General features: G+C 42.4%; 1 protein-coding gene across 7 annotated transcripts in view; it reads left to right on the top strand.

The window, feature by feature from the left end:
* The window catches only part of STAG1 (STAG1 cohesin complex component), a 172,735-nt gene that overhangs the window by 127,561 nt on the left and 25,460 nt on the right, over positions 1–19,714 (top strand). For all 7 annotated transcript variants that reach the window (XM_040073903.2, XM_058421907.1, XM_040073908.2 and 4 more), the window contains 9 exons: positions 1,364–1,478; positions 3,565–3,682; positions 5,370–5,473; positions 8,257–8,349; positions 8,472–8,561; positions 8,730–8,933; positions 11,564–11,634; positions 16,358–16,445; positions 17,778–17,858. In XM_040073903.2, the coding sequence (XP_039929837.1) occupies positions 1,364–1,478; positions 3,565–3,682; positions 5,370–5,473; positions 8,257–8,349; positions 8,472–8,561; positions 8,730–8,933; positions 11,564–11,634; positions 16,358–16,445; positions 17,778–17,858 (964 nt within the window). The remainder of the gene's footprint in view (positions 1–1,363; positions 1,479–3,564; positions 3,683–5,369; positions 5,474–8,256; positions 8,350–8,471; positions 8,562–8,729; positions 8,934–11,563; positions 11,635–16,357; positions 16,446–17,777; positions 17,859–19,714) is intronic.

Raw genomic sequence — 19,714 nt, 5'->3', positions numbered from 1 at the left:
TGGTGGATTTTTGGAATTCAGCTTTGTGGTCAAGCACTATCCGTTTCAAGGAATATATGTGCTGATCTCCATTACCAAGACATTGTACTAGGTATTGGAAAAGGTTCGGTTCTCATTAAAAACTATACACTAAAATGCCTTTATTAATCAACATGTAACAAAATACTTCTGCAAAATGCCTCAGAGGTAGGTAGCTAAGGACATATCTGCACCTCAGTGCACTTAGGATAAAGACAAAACTTCATTCTGACTTCTTTTACAAGGTACTGAGCTGTGTTCTGTAAATGTGTCTCAAGGCTAACAGCATGGAGACAAGATTGTCCCATTCTTAACTACTGTTGTCTTGGTTTCTGCAAAGAAAATCTCCAGTTAAATAAGTTAGAATCCATTTCAGGCACTTGAGGTGTGATTTATCTCACCTAATTTAATACATTTCACTCTCACTTTCTCTGTGATAATCATCAGACTTGCTCTCTGTGCTTAGCAAAGGAAAGCAAATAGTACAGAAGGATATAAAGGATCACCAAATACAGAGGATCACTGGCTCAGCCCTGAGGTGCAGCTTGTGAGGTATCTCAGCCCCTGCAGAGGTACTCATTGCTTATCTGTTAGGATAAGCAGGGGGGATGAGGTAATGTTTTCAACTAAAATACATCATTTGTGTATAACTGGTCCTTCTCTTCAGTGAATTACAGCAGTGAAATCAAATTTCTGTGTTTCACGTGTTAATCTGCTTTGTGATTTCACGATGAAAGCCAGGAACAGCTTTCAAATCTCTCAAAGTAAACCAGTCATTGCTGTAACAGTAATACTGGCACATCTGAAGTCTCTTGGAAAATTTGAGCATTGAGAGGAGTTTGCGATGGGCCGTGCATCAGGGAACTGAGTGCAGAGTGTGTTTACTTACCTGTAACACCCCAAATAATGAGTAGGAGCTGGTTTTATCTTTGATGCTGCTCCTGGTACCTGAGGTTGGCTGTTTGATGGATGTCAGCTTTGTTTGTACCATGTCCCAGCCAGAGTGATACAGCCTTAGCTCTTAGTGAACTGCTGTAAGACTGGATAAGTTGTAAATGCAAAACTGTAAAAGTGATACAAATCCTTAAAACTGTGCAAAACCTTCAATATAAGTAGGTTTTGGAGAACTTTTTCCTGTGTGAAATTCTTCCGGCATTTTAAACTCAAAGACTGAAGATAAATTCAGCCAGGCAGGGGTTGTGCCCTCTTTCCCTTGAAAAAAATAGCTTGAGATACTTGCACTGTTTTATGAACAAATTTACTATATCAAGAATGAATGCTCATCATATTCTTGCAGAAATGAGAATTGTTGTGATGGCCATGAGCTCCTTCTGCTTATTTTCAGGCTGTTCAGCAGACATGATCCCCAAGCTGAAGAGGCTCTAGCAAAGAGGAGGGGGCGAAATAGCCCAAATGGAAACCTTATTAGAATGTTGGTTCTTTTCTTTCTTGAAAGTGAGGTAAAAAAAGTAATTTTTAACCTTTAAATGTTTAATAAAACCTGGAACTTAAGTAGTGATTTATCAACATACAGTAATAAATTGTCTTTCTTTTCTATTTTTCTTTTGTATTTTCAGAAATACTGTAAGCCCTTTTCTGTGCCCCTCCATTTCCTTGTCCATTAAGGAAATTGATCTGAAAATCGTGATGGTTTATTTATCTCGTGCCTGTCCCCACTGTACTCACACTGCATTGCTGGTGCTGTGGTGGCTGCCAGGGTGCATTGCTGCACACAAGTGTAAATGGTTCTTTGCTTACATTACCATGCAAGGAGAATACCTCTGGAGTTGTTCTTTGTGGAGTAAAAAAATTTGAATCGAGATGAAACAAAAATTTCATAATATATCTCTAATTCTGATTAGAATCATAGATGAACTCAGAGTGGGAAGGAGCTGGGGGTGCTGAGCTCAGAGCAGAGGCAGCTGTGAGATGAGATCTTTCAGGGCTTCATGCAGCTGCATCTTGGAAACACTGGAGGATGAGGAAAACAAGCTTGGATGTGGTGACATGAAGTGTTTGATGAACACTTCCAGGGTGGGATTGTGCCCATGATTTATAGAGACAGCATCTATGGGAAATTGTATGGTACATGTAGTAACAGTAATACAGATGGGGAATGGCAGTGGTGGGAGGAAGATTTGAGAAGTACTGTCAGGTACAGGATGGTCTTAAGATAGAGGGGGAAGGTTCAAAATTATAAATTTGATATAAATAGACTGGAAGAAATGAATGACAGATTTTTTTCTCTAGAGAAGGGAGGGTAGTATATTTTGGGTAAAAAGCAAAAGGAAAGGTATTACAATTGGTTATTTTAAATGTTATGAAGCCTTGAACAAGAGACTTGACTGTGAGAATGAAAAGAAATACTCAGAGTTGCTGAGAAGGAAGGACAAAATTTTGGTACAGTGTTCCTGTCTTTTAGAAACACCTCATAAACCTACAAATTAATCTAGATGAAATTTCTACTTGTGTGAGCCTTCCACCTGCAACCTGAATGGATTTTTAGTTCGGCTTCTTTAGAACTTGGACTGTAAAGTTCATTGTGTTTTACAGTGCAGACACCTTAGATCTTAGTGAGTGTGATTTGAGTTACTGAGCACTGCCCTTGTCTGTCCTTCTGAGGAGAAAAGAAACTCTGCTCCACTTCCAAAGCCAAGAGCAGCACAGTGCCTCCCATGCTGCTCCCTGAGGGTCACTTCTCTCTCAGGGCCAGTTTCTGCTGTTGTTTTTGAGAGTTGTTGGGAACCAAGTAGAATATCCTGACTCCAATTTTAGTAAAGAGTTAGAGAATTGGGAGTTTGCATGTGGGTGGGACAAATTGAGGCTGCAGTCTGGGGCCGCGTTCAAGGGGGTGAGCCTTGCTCAGCAGCAGTAACTCTGGGACACTCTGCCCAAAGCTGTCAGAGACAGAGGAGAGGAGCATACTGACACCTCCTTCTCTGCACTTGGAGATGTTTTCCAGCTAAGGAATCAGTCCTTGGCAAGCACAGACTCCCTGTTGTGCTTGTTACTTGTTGGTAGTAGTTAAAGATAAGTTTAGAAAACAGCAGAAGCCTGTGGATTATTTTTCTCACTTTACAACAGTTGTGTTAATTCACATAAAAACGTTTTCTGCAGTTGAAATTAGTGTCAAATCTATACCCCCTGAAATCACCAGGGTTTTTGCTCCTTTCTTCTGAGCACATAGCAGCTTGTTCAAAACAAATACTTTACAACTCTCATGCCTCACCATGTCTTCTTTTTGTAATGCAATGAGAAAGTGAGGAAAGGTAAGTTCACAGCTTCTGGGTCAAAACTCTGGGAAAGATTTTTCACAAACAGCAGCTTTGTGCCAAAGAATCTCAGTTTGGTTTTATTTCATTTCTTTTAAAACATAACCCCATTCAGTTGGGATAAAACCTTGCTGAATTAGTTTCAAACTGAATGTTCTTTCCAACTAACATAAGATATATGCCCAGGACACTCTCTGTAGCCTCATGATTGTGAAAGTTGGAGAACTGGTGCTTATACCAAGAGCTGTACTGATGATTACTTTGGATTTTCTAGTTGCATGAACATGCAGCCTATTTGGTGGACAGCTTGTGGGAGAGCTCTCAAGAACTGCTGAAAGACTGGGAATGTATGACAGAATTGCTCTTGGAGGAGCCAGTCCAAGGAGAAGAAGGTATTGGCTTAACCCTGTGCAATTGATACTGCACAGTATTGTTAATTCTTCCTCAAATACGTCTGCCACCCGTAGTGAAACATCTTTTTATGTTGTGGTTTGTTTGGAAAGCATATTTGAAGACTTTGGGTTAATCTATTTTTAATGTACTTGCCATCAAAAGGTGCAATTTCTACTCTATTTTTCTTTTTATTTGTACTCTGGAGGGGTTTTTTTGTCAAGTCTGCTGTGCTCTGGTTCCCTAATATTAAAGGCTAAGACTTGATTTTGTCTGAATGTTTAAATAACTATTTCAGTAAATAAGATAGCTAATACAGTTTTGAATAAACAAGCACTTCAGGTGCTGCTAGTTAAATAGGGAGCTTTTCCAGGCAATGTGAACACGATGAATTCTCGAGAGAAAAAAAAGAGGGAATTCTTTTACCGTTAGTTTCAGATTTCTTTTTGCTAATAATAGACCTGGGTGCACAAAATAGCCAGGGAGACTGGGGGCAAAGTGTCCCTAAGGTTAATGAGTGTCATTCAAGATCCTTTATAATTCCTCAGGATTCTCCTGCTTCAGGGACTTTCACAGGGCTTAGGTGTTTGAAAAAATCAATGTTCCTGGCAAGGTGTGCTCATCACGTCCATGCTTCAAAAGCTGACCTTTTGGTATGCACCTGCTACAGTGAGGGTATTTACAGGGTCATTTCCTTAGGAAATAAGGCACTTTGCTTCCTTGATTCTGCTCAGCCTGGTGGGGTTTGAGCCTCCAAATGTGAGCAGAAGCACTTGTCAAAGAGCAGAGAATTTATGAGGAAGTGACAGGGAATTGTCTGTCACTGTTTGTCTTCTATGACTCTCCCTTATTTTATAGATACTCCTTATGTTTCCTTTCATTGATCCTTTTCTTCAGCCTACATTTCTCTGGGTTTCTTTCACTTCTGCCATGTCCATTTTGAGATGATGCAAATGGCAAATCAAAGACAAGGCGGGAAAGCCTCAATAAATGTGCCCAAGTGTGGAGCTGTGTGTGGAGTTGTGTGCTGCTGCGTGTTCCCCTGTCACTGTGTGTGTGTTCCCCTGTCACTCTGTGTTCCCCTGTCACTGTGTGTGTGTGTTCCCCTGTCACTGTGTGTGTGTTCCCCTGTCACTGTGTGTGTGTTCCCCTGTCACTGTGTATTCCCCTGTCACTGTGTGTGTGTTCCCCTGTCAGTGTGTGTCTGTGTTCCCCTGTCGCTGTGTGTTCCCCTGTCACTGTGTGTGTGTGTTCCCCTGTCACTCTGTGTGTGTGTGTTCCCCTGTCACTGTGTGTGTGTTCCCCTGTCACTGTGTGTGTGTTCCCCTGTCACTCTGTGTGTGTGTGTTCCCCTGTCACTTTGTGTTCCCCTGTCACTGTGTGTGTGTTCCCCTGTAGCTCTGTGTGTGTGTTCCCCTGTCACTTTGTGTTCCCCTGTAGCTCTGTGTGTTCCCCTGTCACTGTGTGTGTGTTCCCCTGTCACTGTGTGTTCCCCTGTAGCTCTGTGTGTGTGTTCCCCTGTAGCTCTGTGTGTTCCCCTGTCACTGTGTGTGTGTGTTCCCCTGTCACTGTGTGTTCCCCTGTAGCTCTGTGTGTGTGTTCCCCTGTAGCTCTGTGTGTTCCCGTGCTGTCCCAGCCGTGTCCCCGTGGTGCTGCCTTGCCCGCAGTGACGCCGTGTTCTCCCCACAGCGATGTCGGACCGTCAGGAGAGCGCTCTGATCGAGCTCATGGTGTGCACCATCAGACAGGCTGCCGAGGCACATCCCCCTGTGGGCAGGGGCACTGGCAAGAGGGTGAGTGGGGCTGCAGCCGCCTGGATGGCACCAGAGCGTGGAACATATCTGTAACACCACATTTGGACGCTCCTGCCGTGGAGTTTTTAAGTTGGTGTTTGCTGTTTCATCTGAACACTTCTAAGGAAAATATTAGAAATTGTTTTCTGAACATGTTTGGTTTTCTCTTTGTTTAATTTTGGGGTTTGCATTTCCAAGTTAGGCAATATAAATTTACAGCATAAAATATATTTTTGGATGTTCTTTTTATCGTACCCCTGCCTTGTATTTGTAATGTACCCACATCATCACGCTAATGTTAAAACTAGATTAGAGTGGAAAGTGTAGGAGCAGAGCAGACTACCTCTGACTGCCTTCCGTAAAAATGAATGTGCTGCTAATATGGACATAAAAATTGCAGAAAAGTCAACAGGATCTTCATGGTGAGGGTGTTCAAGCACTGGAACTGGTACTGGGAGTTGGTGCACTTTCCATGAGGTAGTTTTTGAGACCTGACTGGACAAAGCCTTCATCCTCCCGGTGTGACCCTGGGCTGGCTCTGCTTTGAGCAGGAAGGGTGGGACAGGGACCAGTTTGAATGTGTCTGTGGTTTTAGGCATCCATCCTCTTAGGCCTCTTCCACTGAGTGCCCTAAACATTTCAAAAGTTTACATTCTGGCCAAATTGCCACTTTAGTTTACTTTGTAGTGACTGAGCACTAGTGGAAGGCCATTCCTAAGGCTGGACGTGCAGTTTTAAACACTTGATTATAAGTCACAGGTGAGGGTAATAACAGGCTTTCAGCTATATTGTCTGTAAATACAGCATCCGTGTTCCAAAGCAGTCTCAGCTTCTTGCACATATTCCCCTGATTTTTGATGGTCCCCATCTTATTTAGGTTAGACAAAAATGGAATAAACCCATATGAACGTATGGTACTTCTTTTAGCATCCATTCTACATAATCATAACTAGTTTGTTAAAGCCACAGATTTAATAAAGATGAAATCTGGAGAGTCTTGGCATTCCCTATTGCTAAAATAATGCAGTTACTTAATGTCTTAATTTTTTATGTGCCAAAGCAGATTAGTCTCATGTCCAGAAACAGCATCCTGGGAAAAGCTTCAAGGAACCATCAATTTAAATGTGCTTTATGTACCTTAGTTTATAAAAACATTCTTAGGAATTCCAAATTTATTAAAACATTTCAGGGATAAGGAGGGAATCCATGAAAGCACCTACTGAAATTTACACAAGCATGCCTTATCTTTTGTTACGAAAACTGTATTGTAAGCACTACTTCTTTTGTCTTGAGCTGCAAACCTTTCTAGCAGTCGAAGTGACCTTTAAATTTAAGAAAAAGAAGAATCCTGTTGGTGTTTTCTGTTTGGAGCATCAAATAACAAATAAGTCAGTATTAACTTTCTGGGTATTTTCTCTTTCTCAAGAGATCTACAGCTCAATTCACTGAAGTTCAGCAAATTACTTAGCATTAAGTTTTCGATGTCTGTATTTGGAGCTAAAGAAAACAGATCAGTGAAACAAATTCCACCTTCTGAAGGATGATGAAAAGAGCCTGGAAGTCATGCTGGGGACCCAGATCAATTCCCAGTGCTGGGGAACAGCAGTATTTGCCCCAGAACACCACCGGGCTGTCAGGGTTGGGATTCTGACGTGGGTTGGCACTGCTCGGAGCTTGGCTGGTGCTGCCTTGGTGGGTGTGCAGGGGCTGAGGCTGCTCTGGGGCCATCCCTGCACCATGCACTGTGCAAGTGGCGTCTTGCCCTGGTCACTGATCCATTTCCCCCCACTTCCACAGCTGTTTTGGGTTCCTGCTGGCACAGTGCCTGGCATCCAAGCACATGCTTTGTGTCCAGCTGCTCCTTTTTCCTTGCAGAGCCATGTAGGGATGGCACTTAGCTTTGGCTTCTTTTCAGTTAGACCATGGGTTGTGGGACGGTAACTGCAGGGATCTCTACCTTGTCACTGGAGATTCGTCCTGTCTCATGATCCCACCAACTTCCCTGAGCTGAAATGGGAACAGATTTCTAATTAAGCACTCACCTTCTTGTGAAATAGTTTCTCCTCTGACTTTATGCTGTGCAGTCTGGCTGATTGGCTATATGTGAATCATTAGCTAACTTGAGTATTTTATTGTCATTGTTTGTTTTCAAAAGTATTCTTTTCTTCCCTAAAGCCAGGGAGCCAGATCTAAGTTTTGATGAAGCATGCTGGTTTGATTATTGTCTCTCTGGTTACTGTTTCAGGGGGTTTTGTTCTGACAGCATTAGTGCTTCAGTACCTCACTGTGAACTTGGATGTGTGTTCTCACTGAGAATTCCATTCCAGTTTAGAGAGGAGGCCATGAATCTGCTAATGAAAATCACTGTTACAGTGTGGTTTGGTTTTGGTTTTCTTCATTATACTTCAGTTTGCCCTGAGGTTTTACATTAACGCTTGGTTTAATGTGTGAAAGCCAGAGTTCAGTACAATTGGAAGCAATAGCAAAACTTCCACTGACTTGGGTTATATTTGAATTTCAATCCTAAAAAGATGTTGATGTGTGGACACAGTGTCTTGCTGGGTGATAGGATATTTTCCTTTTCAATCACAGCTTCTTAGCACACATAGTCCTCCCACTTAATCACTCTTCAACCCAAATGTGTTTTGAGTTTTTATTCCTTCCTCTTTTGATTTATTAAAAATACACTTGCATGTTTTTGTTTGTTATACAACGTTTAGAAAAGTTAATGGATGCTATGTGCGGAAAATGTATTTACTGTAGTTATGTTTGATCACTTCCAGGTCTTGACAGCAAAAGAAAGAAAAACTCAGATAGATGACAGAAATAAACTGACTGAGCATTTCATTATTGCACTTCCCATGCTGCTATCAAAGGTACAGTTTTCAACAGAATAGATCTTTCATTGGGATTTACAGCTGTCCTTAAGCTTTCTCATTCTGTAGTGCAGGAGTTTTTACTTCCCTGTTTTGTTTGCTTTGTTGCCATGATGTTGCAGTATTCCGCTGACGCCGAGAAGGTTGCAAACCTCCTGCAAATCCCTCAGTACTTTGACCTGGAAATCTACAGCACGGGCAGAATGGAAAAGGTATCGTGCCTTGGGCAGGAAGTGTGGCTGCTCTCAGGGGTCACCACTGTTCAGCCCTGTGCCTTTGGCACGTGAGCAGTGCAGCCTTGGTTGGCTCTTCTGGCAGCGGCTTTGCTCGGTGTCATTGTCCCATTGAGGGGAAAGCTGAAGTTCTTTTCTGCTCTGCAGCATCTGGATGCCTTACTGAAGCAGATTAAGTTTGTCGTGGAAAAGCACGTGGAATCAGATGTTCTGGAAGCCTGCAGCAAAACCTACAGCATCCTCTGCAGCGAGGAGTACACCATCCAGAACAGAGTTGACATAGCTCACAGCCAGCTCATTGACGAATTTGTGGATCGATTTAACCATTCTGTCGAGGATCTGCTGCAAGAGGTTTGTTTTCTTAAAATTGCTGAAATTAACTGCCTAAAATATGCTAGGATAGGCTACAGAAAAACATTCTTAGCAAGCCATGAGATTATCCATCTGAAGATGTAGTGCAGCAGCAGCTATTTCATAATTATTTGGAGCTAATTCTCCCTGTAGAAAGTCCCTTACAGTAGCCATTAAGCCTTCAAATCACTGATGGTGTAAAACAAGACTGTGGGATAGTCCTGCTTCTGAAAATTTAGTTGAGTATTAAAACAGTCCACATAAAGAATTAAGTGGATGAATGGGTGAAAGATGATGAAAAATGCAGAGGAAGTTGTATTTACATGAATGTTTGTAGCGATTCCAGTGGTCCCAAATGTATATGCAGGCAGCAAAATCAAGATTGGATTATGTTTTCCATATGGAAGAAATGGAAATGGAAGAAATGGAAGAGAGGATTTAAGGAAATATGTATAATGGCATATTAAAAGAGCCCTGGAAGGAGTAAAAGATACAGGTGCGAAACCTGGAAGTACCTGGGGTTTAGTTGTAAGAATTTATTCCTCAAAATGTGTAAGACAGAATATGTTAAATAAGAATAGAAACCGTAGTAATTTTTTCTTCCTTTGCAGCTACTGTAGTGCTGCTTAATTTGTTGTAATTTTCATGCCTTTCAAACAAAACACGAGGGATGCACAGACCTTTTTCTTTGCTTGTAGTCATGCACGGTGGTGAAGACATTCAATTTTTGATGTACATTTAGAGAAAGTTAAGCTAAGTCCCTGATTTAGAATGGTGTATTAAAGGACATAGGCCTTTTTTCCTATTTTTACATAACATGCCACATACAGGCACACTGTAAATATGCCTTGTCACATTGCAGAGTAAATAAAAATGTTTGTATAGCTGCAGAAATGTGCATGAGTGGAAAGGCAACACGTGCAGGAAGCCTCCCACAATACAGAGGAGATGGGGCACCACTGTGCACTCTCTTGTGAAATACAAGGAGCTTGCTCTCTACCTGTCTGCCATTTTTGGTGTACTTTTAGTTTCTGATCAGAACTTAGAAAAACAGTCCAGAATTTGTGCTGCATCTCTGCCCACCTGTGTGTGCCAAGGGGATCCTTCCAGCTAATGTCACATTATGCCTTAGCCTGGGTTTTTGGAGTTCCTCACCTCTGGCCAAAAGGACCAAAACCTGACTTGTGCAGCAGAAAGGGCTGAGGCTGCACTGCCACACGAGAGTCCAGCTTCAGAACCACCCGAGCTGTACACAGCCGATGGATGCCCAGCAGCTGAGCGCTGGAAATAATGGCCTTTTATAGCCTCTGCCTTCCTGGGCCTGCTCCAAAGGCTCCTCTGGCCTCACCCTGTCACCCACGGGGAGTCAGAGGAGAGCACTGAGGTGCTGGGGTTTATAAATGCCTTCCCAAGAGTCTCTGAGGAGCAGTGCACTAGGAGAGAAAAAGAATTTTCCTGCAATTTTCCTTGATTTTGTTTCTTTAGAGCTGCTCTGTGATTGCTGTTGAATCAGGAAGCCAGTACCTGCTTATTCCCACTCCTTTTCCTTTCACCCCTCTTTGCCAGTGGCTTCCCTTTGTGCTCCAGAAGGCCCTGCAGGATGCTGGGCAGAGCAAGGGGTGGGCTCCTCAGGGGCTGGGGGGCTCCTGTGGGGGATCCCCTTCCTGCTCACCACCGGGAGCACAGAGCAGAGCCAGGCCCCGTGATCCTGCTGTGTGCTCGCTCCAGGAGCAGGCTGAGGCTTGCAGAGAAGCACTGTGTCTGAAAGGCATCTGAGAAATTAATTAAGAGCCTTAGATCTCTAAGGAAAAGTGAGTGCATAGGTCAGACGTGGGACAGGGAGATCTGGAGACACAAGTGAGACAAAAGTAGAAGACAAGAAAGAGAACAGCAGTAGCAAGGATTTAAAATTATGGCCTTTGTGATACTCTTTTTTAAGTGATATTTGTTTGAATAATTAATTTTAATACTTCTATTTAATCATTTTAAATTTAAAAATTTGCATACTTGGTACCCAAGCAAGTATCCCACTGCTTTATGGCTTCTCACTGGGCTGATAATGAGAGAAACGTTGATGGACAATTGCATCTGAAGGCAGGAAGATGTTTTATTTGTTAGGCTTTTAGATGGAAAAGAAGTTACCAAAATGAAATTGAGAAGGTGAATTGTTGCAAGGGGATTTCTAATTTTAGAAAATTGCTGGAAAAATTAGGGTTAGAAATACCTTATTTTCACTTGATTCACTAAGGGAATTTGCTGTTTAGTTTGCAGAAAATACAAAAATTGTGTTGTACCGTGTTCATCAGCTAGTGATTAAAGCTGGTGGTTCAGTCCTTTTTGTAAAATAAGATAGAACTCAGATTTTGGTCTTGGGAATGATTTCTGCTGCTGGAGGATACGCGTTTGGATATTAACACAGTGATAATGCTGAATATTGTCAGATGATTTCACTTATTTTTTAGTTCTGTGCAGTGGTTACTTAAATATTATGGAATCTACATAAAAGTCACTGGAAAATTTGGAGACAGTTTTGATATCAGCATAAACCTCTAAGAAGCTGCTGCTGCCTGTGCAGTAATGTACTGGGCTGAATTGCTGGGCTTTTCTCATGGGTTGCCTTTCCTTTGCAGGGAGAAGAAGCTGATGATGATGACATATACAATGTGCTCTCCACACTGAAGAGGTTGACGTCTTTTCATAAGTAGGTGGTGTCTTCCCTCACAAGTTTGTGATGTTAATTTTATCCTTTCAGAGGACATCAGCAGTGTCAGGTGTGGGGAAATGAGAAAACACATGGCCTGAAACCTGAAGTGGAGATGGAGGAATGACTGGTGGTGTTTGTCAGTAGAACTGTTTGGGTTGATCTGAGCCCTTGCTCAGTTTGTGCCATGACCTTTGCAGATGGGATTTGCAGGTGGCACCCTCTCCCTTGCACCCAGTGCCCTTACACCCATGAGTAAGTTACTACAGGTCCTGCTCCCCTGCATGGTACAGTCAGGGCACCAGGGACTCTTCTCTGCCACCTGTGCTCAGCTTAGGAGAGCCTGAAGGAAGCTGTTTCTCAATGCCTTTGGGGTCCTTCTCCTCAGAATTACAAAATTAATTAGGAGCAGCCATAATAATAATTAATAGCTTATGGTGAGAGCCTGGAAGATGCATTTTCTTCCTGCAGTTGAATTGTTTGCCAAATTTTCCTGTGTGGATTGCACAGAATCTCCCTCACCAGGCATGGACCAGCTTTTCAGGTTCCTGCTGCTGTCAGACCTGCTGGCGTCCTCAGCACGTGCAGAGCAACCTGGAGAACTTCACTGGAACTGTGAATTCTGGAGCACAGCACAAAAGCCTGATCTTCCCTCTAACTGCAGGAAGCATTTACTCCTGGTCAGCATGAGAGAAAGCTTCATGTGCAGGTGGCTGAGAGCCACAAATTATTTGTTCCTTATCACAGTGTGGGAGAGGACCTTCCTTCTGCCAGCTCTTTTATACAACTTGGTTTTTTTACAGCTTTGTGATTTTGTTTCTCTGTCTGTGCTTAGACTTCACTTATCCTGAATCCTGCATTGGATCACAGTCTGAAATGGTTCTGCAATCTCTACTCTTTGTTGCCATTCAAGGGGAGTCCCACAAGGATCATTAAATTATTACTAATTTCCATAGTGCAGCAGGCTGACACCTGCAAATTAGGATTGCAGTCTCCCTGGTAACACAGTGGAGCCATGTCTGCCTTTCCTGAGGGGACCTGGGGAAAGCTCTACTTTACATCCAGGGGACAAACACAAATCTTAAGGCTTTCCTGAGAGGCTCCCATATATATTTTTCCTTCAGGGTTCCAGGTCTCTAGAGTTAATTCAAACCATAAAGAGGCCTTGTAGGATAACACACAAAGCAGGATCAGGGACATCTACTTTCACCTTCAAAAAACCAGGAAAGAGCAAAGGATCAGAGCTGAAGACCTGCAAATGTCTCAATCCTCAGCTGGTTGGTTATGTACGACTGTAGTTATTAGGAATTCCTAATATCTGCTTGCATATAAAGGAGTAATGACATCTTCATTACTGTCTTGAATGTTACATGTGATGTGATCTCTCTGTGATAGGAAACAATTACACCACGTGAGCCAGAATTTCTGCTGAACCTTTAGCTGTGAGAGAGGATCTTCAGTCCAAAATGCACGTGGAGTGTTCTGTCTCAAAGCACAGTGGCTGTGGTCTGGCTCTGTCTGTTGTCACCTGGGAGTCCAAAGAACCAAAATCAGGGAATCTCCTGAACAGGCACTGAGAAAGTCATTGCTGGGGCTCTGGGGAGAAACAAGTCCCTGCCTTCTTCCAGTGGGAGAAACTCCAATGTACTTTCTCCATGCTTTTTTCCCCTTGGTAATTGCTGCTGCTTCATACTTGAAAAGAAAACTCAAGGTGGAAAATACATGGTATGGCATTATGAGAAAAGCCTTCCAGATCAAAAGGCTTCTGTACTGGGATTTCCCAAGCCTGAGCTCATTATCTCTGAGAGGGCCATGACAGCAAAGTGCTCACAGAACACTTTTTGATTCATCAGAACAAGGATATAATGCATCAATGCAAATTATATTCATCATTACAAAGTTTCCTTCCACATTTTCAGAATACAATAATAAAATTTCTTGAGATCTTCTGAGTACACCTCCTGGAGTATCCACTTGAGGTATTTTTTGCCAGAATCTCACAGCAAATTACTCACAGCTTTTAAGTACATGGAGATGACTTTTTCTATATTGTCTCCATTATAATTCAATTGAACTTTCACATGTGACACATCAGTGCTGTAGCAGCCTGTATGCTGCAAAATCTCATCATCTTTTATGTACTTACTTCAGTAAATCTAATTAAAGACACATCCCAAGTGTCACCTGTGTTCCCCTGGCTGTGCCTGTTGGTCCTGCCTTGCATGGAGGACATTGTTTCACATTTAGAAACCAGGAGCATTGCTATTACTGTCCAGTAGTTCTCAGATACGATACATTTGCTTCCTTCCCACCTCCACACTGACTCCACAAACCCACAGGGACTGTCATAACTCTCAGATAAAAACGATGTTTATCAAGGTCAGTGTGATCAGTCAGGACACTTCCTAGAGAGGTAAATTTATGGTCACATCATCTCTTCCTCTTAGAGAAACTTTTTGCTTAACGTTTTTTCTGGTAGTTGACCAGTGCATCCCTCAGACTGAGTTACTCAGAAGTTTGTTACATCCAAAAGTAGAAATGATGATAAATGAAACCTCATTAGAGAAATTAGACGGTATCAGTAGCACAGCTGCTCAAAGGCCAAGGCACAGCTTCCATCTCTTTGTGCATCTTGAAGAAGTGAAGCAGTTTGGTGGGTGGAAAGTTTCTTCTTGGAAAAGAAACTTTTCCAAGCTGTTTTATGCCACACTTTGAGAAACACTGTGAAACTGGTACCTTTACTTCACCTGCCTCTTGTCTGGCAGAAACGTGCCCCAGCAGACAGGGCAGTCCATAAGAATTAAAAGATGGGTTGGATGAAATACTGGGACTTGTTTTCTGTAATCCATGAAGAGTCTGACATGGAAGGAACTAAGGGAAAATTCTGTGTTGTGTGAATTTTCTTCCTGGGAGCCTCTGTCATTCTGAACCTCAGTGGGGAATTGTGTGGTGTCCAAGATGCCTTTAGAACTTTGGTTTTGATGGCTAAGTAGCTCCAAAGACATAGAGAGGTAGCAGAATATGCCTAACTGTAATGTGTAGGCTCTGCTTTAAGAAAGTTTCCATTGAAAAGCTGTGTGTAACTTGTACATAGTTGGAATTTTTCAGCTCTGGAAGCTTCCTGAGCTCAGCTGTAAGGCCAGGCTGAGGGCAGGGACCTGAGTGTCCCCAGCTGTGGGGGCGTGGCCCCTGTGCCAGGGACCTGACAGGGAATTTCTGAACTGAAAAGGCAGGAATGAGACAGTTTTTCCTTTCATATTCTCTGTAGGATAATCTGTGCAGATATCTGCCTTTGCACACCAAGGAGACTTCAATGCTTTAATTACAGTGCTGTAATTAAGGAGGTACCACTCTGCCTTGCTGGCAATGCTGTGATTTATGGAAGCAGCATCTCTGTGCTTAATATCACCAGTCAGAGGCAGCTCTCTGGCAGCCTCTAATTTACGTATGAAACATTTTATTTTAGTACCTCAAAGACCATCTAAGTCCATGAAATATTTTTACACTTTTTACATTTTTAGTTCCAGGGTTTTTTAAGTTTTCCTATTCTATTTGTGGTTTTGAACTGGAAGTTAAGGTGCACCTTGGCTTGAATGGCACAGCCCTGCAGTGCACAGTGCACTCTGATGGTTGTGTTTTCTGGGAAGCTCTCACCACTGACATTTTCCAGGGCTAACACACTCCAGTGTGGGAGGTGTTTCAAGGCAGGGCTTCCACCAGGACCTGGGCATTCCCAGTGCTGAGCTCAGCCTCTGTCCCTTTTGGAACTAGAGAGTTACTCCTTCTGGCTGAGCAGGGCAGTTCATGATTTAACCCAGGGCAGTGGGAGGAGTGAGCTTGGCTGGGTGATCCAGGTGCTGGCATGAGTCAGATGCAAGAGGCTGCTGCATCCAATTGAGATGCACAATTCAGTCTCAGTGTCTCTTCTTCCAGGTGAATATTTCATTCAGCAGGTTTCTGATTATTCTTGCGCTTTTATAGATGTATTATAAACTGTTTAAAATTATCTCAGTTTATTTCCACTGCAGAAAAATGTTTTAAACTTAAATTTACATGCTGAGAGTATTTTTGTCTTTCAGGCAACCTGATGTTTTTCAGTTTCTTCTGAATTTACCATTTCTCTATTAAAAAGCCATTTCATGAGCTGTTGAGGTCTGTAAAAGGCTATAGAGTTTTTGTTCCTAATGTCATTTTTATTCCTCTCACTGATGAAACCAGGTTGGTGAAATGTGAAACAGTGTGTGGGATGGTGACCACCATCTCTATGTCATGTCCATGTGTTATCATCTCACTTCAGATAATCAGGACATTTAATATCTAGTGCTAATGTGTATTATTTTTCTCCAAATGAGAGAGTAGAAAAATATACAACTTTATTTTGCTTAAAGCCATATTTATTCAGTAGATATTGACAGAGTTTGACTGTAGTTTCTGCTTGCAATGCCTGGAGTTCTGTCAATGTTTCCAAAAGAGGAAAGATAACTTAGAGAGAGAAGTAGCAGCTACACTTAAGTAGCCTTTATAGGTGTATGGTGTGGAGGGAATTTATCTCCTTCCTACAAAAATCCCATGTTTTCCTAGATTATTAGAAAGCCTGATTTGTGGTTTCACATGGAGTGAGCTGCTGTGCAGCTGCTGGGTCAGCTGTAGAAGCCACCAAAGCTCTCTGGGCTGGGGGTTCTGAGGAACACAATTAATCCCTCTTTATTTCCTCTCGTTCCAGTGCTCATGATCTCACCAAATGGGATCTGTTCAGTAACTGCTACAGATTGCTGAGAACTGGAATTGAACACGGAGCTATGCCAGAACAGGTACCCTTAACAACACCTGCACTGCATCACTTGGGTGTCCAAGGTTCTAAAGAGTCTGGTTGTACAGAAATTCAAAAGTTCAATGCACTCCAGTGAGTAGGGAAGACGGTTTGGAATGGAATCTATAGTGGAGTCAAGGGCTGTCTAAGAGGTGGAAAACCTTGGATTCTCTGATTTTTGAGCTCCTTCCCTCACCTTTCTCATCTGTAAAGTTGAGAATGGCTAATGTTCCTGACTCTGAGAAGCAGTGCATCCATCCTGATGTTTACACTGAAACCCAGCATTGTAAGCCTTGGCTGCAATTAGAATTATCACAAAGGATTATTGTGCATTGAAGGTAAGATGAAAGCTTGTGAAAACTAGAACATCCTAGTGGAGTTCTTTTAGTGAACACATCTTGGACTTTATACCCTCAGAGTTCAGTTTTTGTTTCTCATGGATGAGCACAGGAACCATCTCATATTCTCCCATGATTCCTGTTTAAATTGCAGAATTCCTACTTCAGCATTTAAGCACATTTCAAGTTTTGATCTGGTTTCAGTTAGAAGCTAGTTGTTAATTCTAACTCAGTTTCATTTAGTAAAAAGAAACTCTGATGAAGTTCTGAGTAAGAATTTTGTAGAAAGGACCCTAAGGAGAGGCATTGCCCACACAGTGTGTGAAAGTCCTCTCTCTGCTGTGCTGCCTGGAGGGACAGATAAAACCTGTCCATGCAGCTGCCAGCCATCCTCACTTTCTGGCTGTGCTGGTATGTGGCTCTCCAAATGCCTCCATAAGATCTTAGGGGAAAGGTCCAGAAATCTGAACTCTGCTCAGTATTTCTTCCTGCAGGAAGAACTCCCTGAGGAGTTTGGCAGATGTAGCACCTAATCTGGATCTGAACTGTTCAAGAGACACCATGGACATGACCCTGGTCTTCTCCATAGGACAAGTTGTATTTTCTCCCCTTTTTTAGCAACTGGTCTACATGTTCATTTGACAGTGGGACAGATTTCCAGGCTGTTTAATAGGGAAGCCAGGTTTAGAGATATTTAAACAGATGCTTTTGACCTGAGAGATGTAGATGTTGGGTTGTACTTCTGTCATGCTGTGACATCCCCTCTTGCACAGTTTTCTGGTGTTTCCCAGCATTTGGACAGTATTTTTTCGCCTCTATTGGCTGATTTCTTATTGCACCAAACCAACCAAGGAAAAACATGTTTCCCTTCAGAATAAAAAGTGCTAAGAGCTGCTCCTGTCTTTTCACCACAAAATGCATGATAGATTTTCCATACACTTCCTGCTGCGCCTGCTGTTAGCAGTGTGCTGAGATTCTGTGTTCTTGTGTTACAGATTGTTGTCCAGGCACTGCAGTGTTCCCACTACTCTATTCTCTGGCAGCTGGTGAAAATCACTGAGGGCTCCCCTTCCAAAGTAAGTGGCCATTTGATCATACAGATTTTACTGGCAGAACACAACTTACCTAGGAAGGTGTTACACCCGATTTCTTTGTAACTTCCATTCTTGCCATCATTTGTTGTCATTTATAACACATAAAATGTTGATGTTCAGATTTGTTCCATGTTTCAGGATCTATTTAACATCGTGCATATGTCTAAGCAATGCAAATAGTCTTTATCAGGATTTTATAGCAGCTGATTATTATATTTTTATTGCTGAGGATAATTGACACACTTTATTGTCAGTACTGCAGTTTGCATGGCTGATAAGGAATGTTGACATGAACAGCTGTGAGCAATACTGTTGATCTGTAGACCACATGTATAGTTCTTATACCTTGCTTATTCTCTAATTACACCCTTTATGTTGCAATAGAAATGGCAGGGCACTGGCAGTAATGATTTTTAATAAAAAGTAAATGCACACAAAATATGATACAGTCAGGACAAGGTGACATGTGACTTTTCCAGGACCTTTCCTTAGCTCTTTTCTCAGTCAGGGGCCAGCATCCTGTTTTTTCAGAGCTTTTTAAAAAGTAAGACATCAAATTAAAATTCTATGAAAAGAAATAATAATTGTACTTCCCCGTCAGCATCAAAAAGTATGTTATGCTGAAATGCTACTCAAATAAGCATTTTATGCATAGAAAAGTGATAAAAATTCATAGTAAATTCTGAGTGGTTTTGAATACTGACATTAACATTTAAAAATAGCTACTAGAAAAAAAGGAATAATTGTTATTCTTTATTCCCATTTTGTTCCCATTTCCCCCTCTCAGCCTCTTTCTCATTGGCATGCTGGTATTGTACAATATTGCATCTTGGAACTCGGAAAGCTGAATCCATGCCATTTGTTTTAAATGAAGGTAGAATCTGGTCACAGGAAAGCATCTCAAGTCCTCTGCTGGCAGCACTCTTCTCCTCAGGGAGGAACGGCAGTGTGGCAGGAGAGGCTGAGTTGCTGAGAGGAGATGCAGGGGGCCATGCATTGCTGCAGCACCGGTGCTTGCACCGGCCTCATTGCAGCCCTCCCTGGGAGAGGGTTGTGCTGCTGCTTCCCTGTGGAACCGAGGGCTCAGAGCACCTGGGCACTGCCTGCAGCACCTTCCTTCGGTCCTCCCCAGCTGCTGGGGGCTGCTGGGGCTCTCACCCACTGCTGCTGGCTCGGCCTGGCCTTGCCCGGGGGGAAAATACCCAGACACAAAGGAGGGGTTGGAAAATTCTCATCACCCATCGCTGCATTTCTCCATTCTTTTGAACAAAGTACGATAAATTGTTGCAGCGCAGCACGGGTGGTGCAGGGATAGCTGTTGGCACTTCTGGAGAAAAGCTTTGTGTTTTCTTGTGTCTCAGTTATAGCAAAAGAAACATACTTAACCTCCAGCTGGGGATTAACATACAGCCTCTCTGCATGGAGTGTGGTATAAACTTTGCATTTTGGTGCCCAAGCATTCATATGGCTGCTGTTACAACGTGGCCTAGTTCAACTGAAAGAGAAAAAAAATCTTTATTTATTTCAGTGGCTGAGATTTTCTTATAGACAAGCTTAGTGCAACTGTATGGCTTTGGCTACTTTTTCAAAATAGGATGCATTTCCATGAGATTTTTTTTTTTTTTTTTTTTTTTTTTTTGGTGAGGTGCTTGCAGAATAGTTTTGATCTCTCCTGTATTTCTAATTCTGTTGTGGTTCATAACATACTTATAACATAACATAGTTCATAGGAGTGGAAAGGAAAAGAACTCTGAACTTGGTCATTCCAGAATGACCATGCCAAATAAGAGCCAGTTTGGCTTTGCCCCATGAAAATCATAGTTACTGTCACCTAGAGA

This window comes from Hirundo rustica, chromosome 10 (assembly GCF_015227805.2).
Source record: "Hirundo rustica isolate bHirRus1 chromosome 10, bHirRus1.pri.v3, whole genome shotgun sequence".
Taxonomy (NCBI): Eukaryota; Metazoa; Chordata; class Aves; order Passeriformes; family Hirundinidae; genus Hirundo; species Hirundo rustica.
This window is presented reverse-complemented; position numbering and strand designations above follow the sequence as displayed.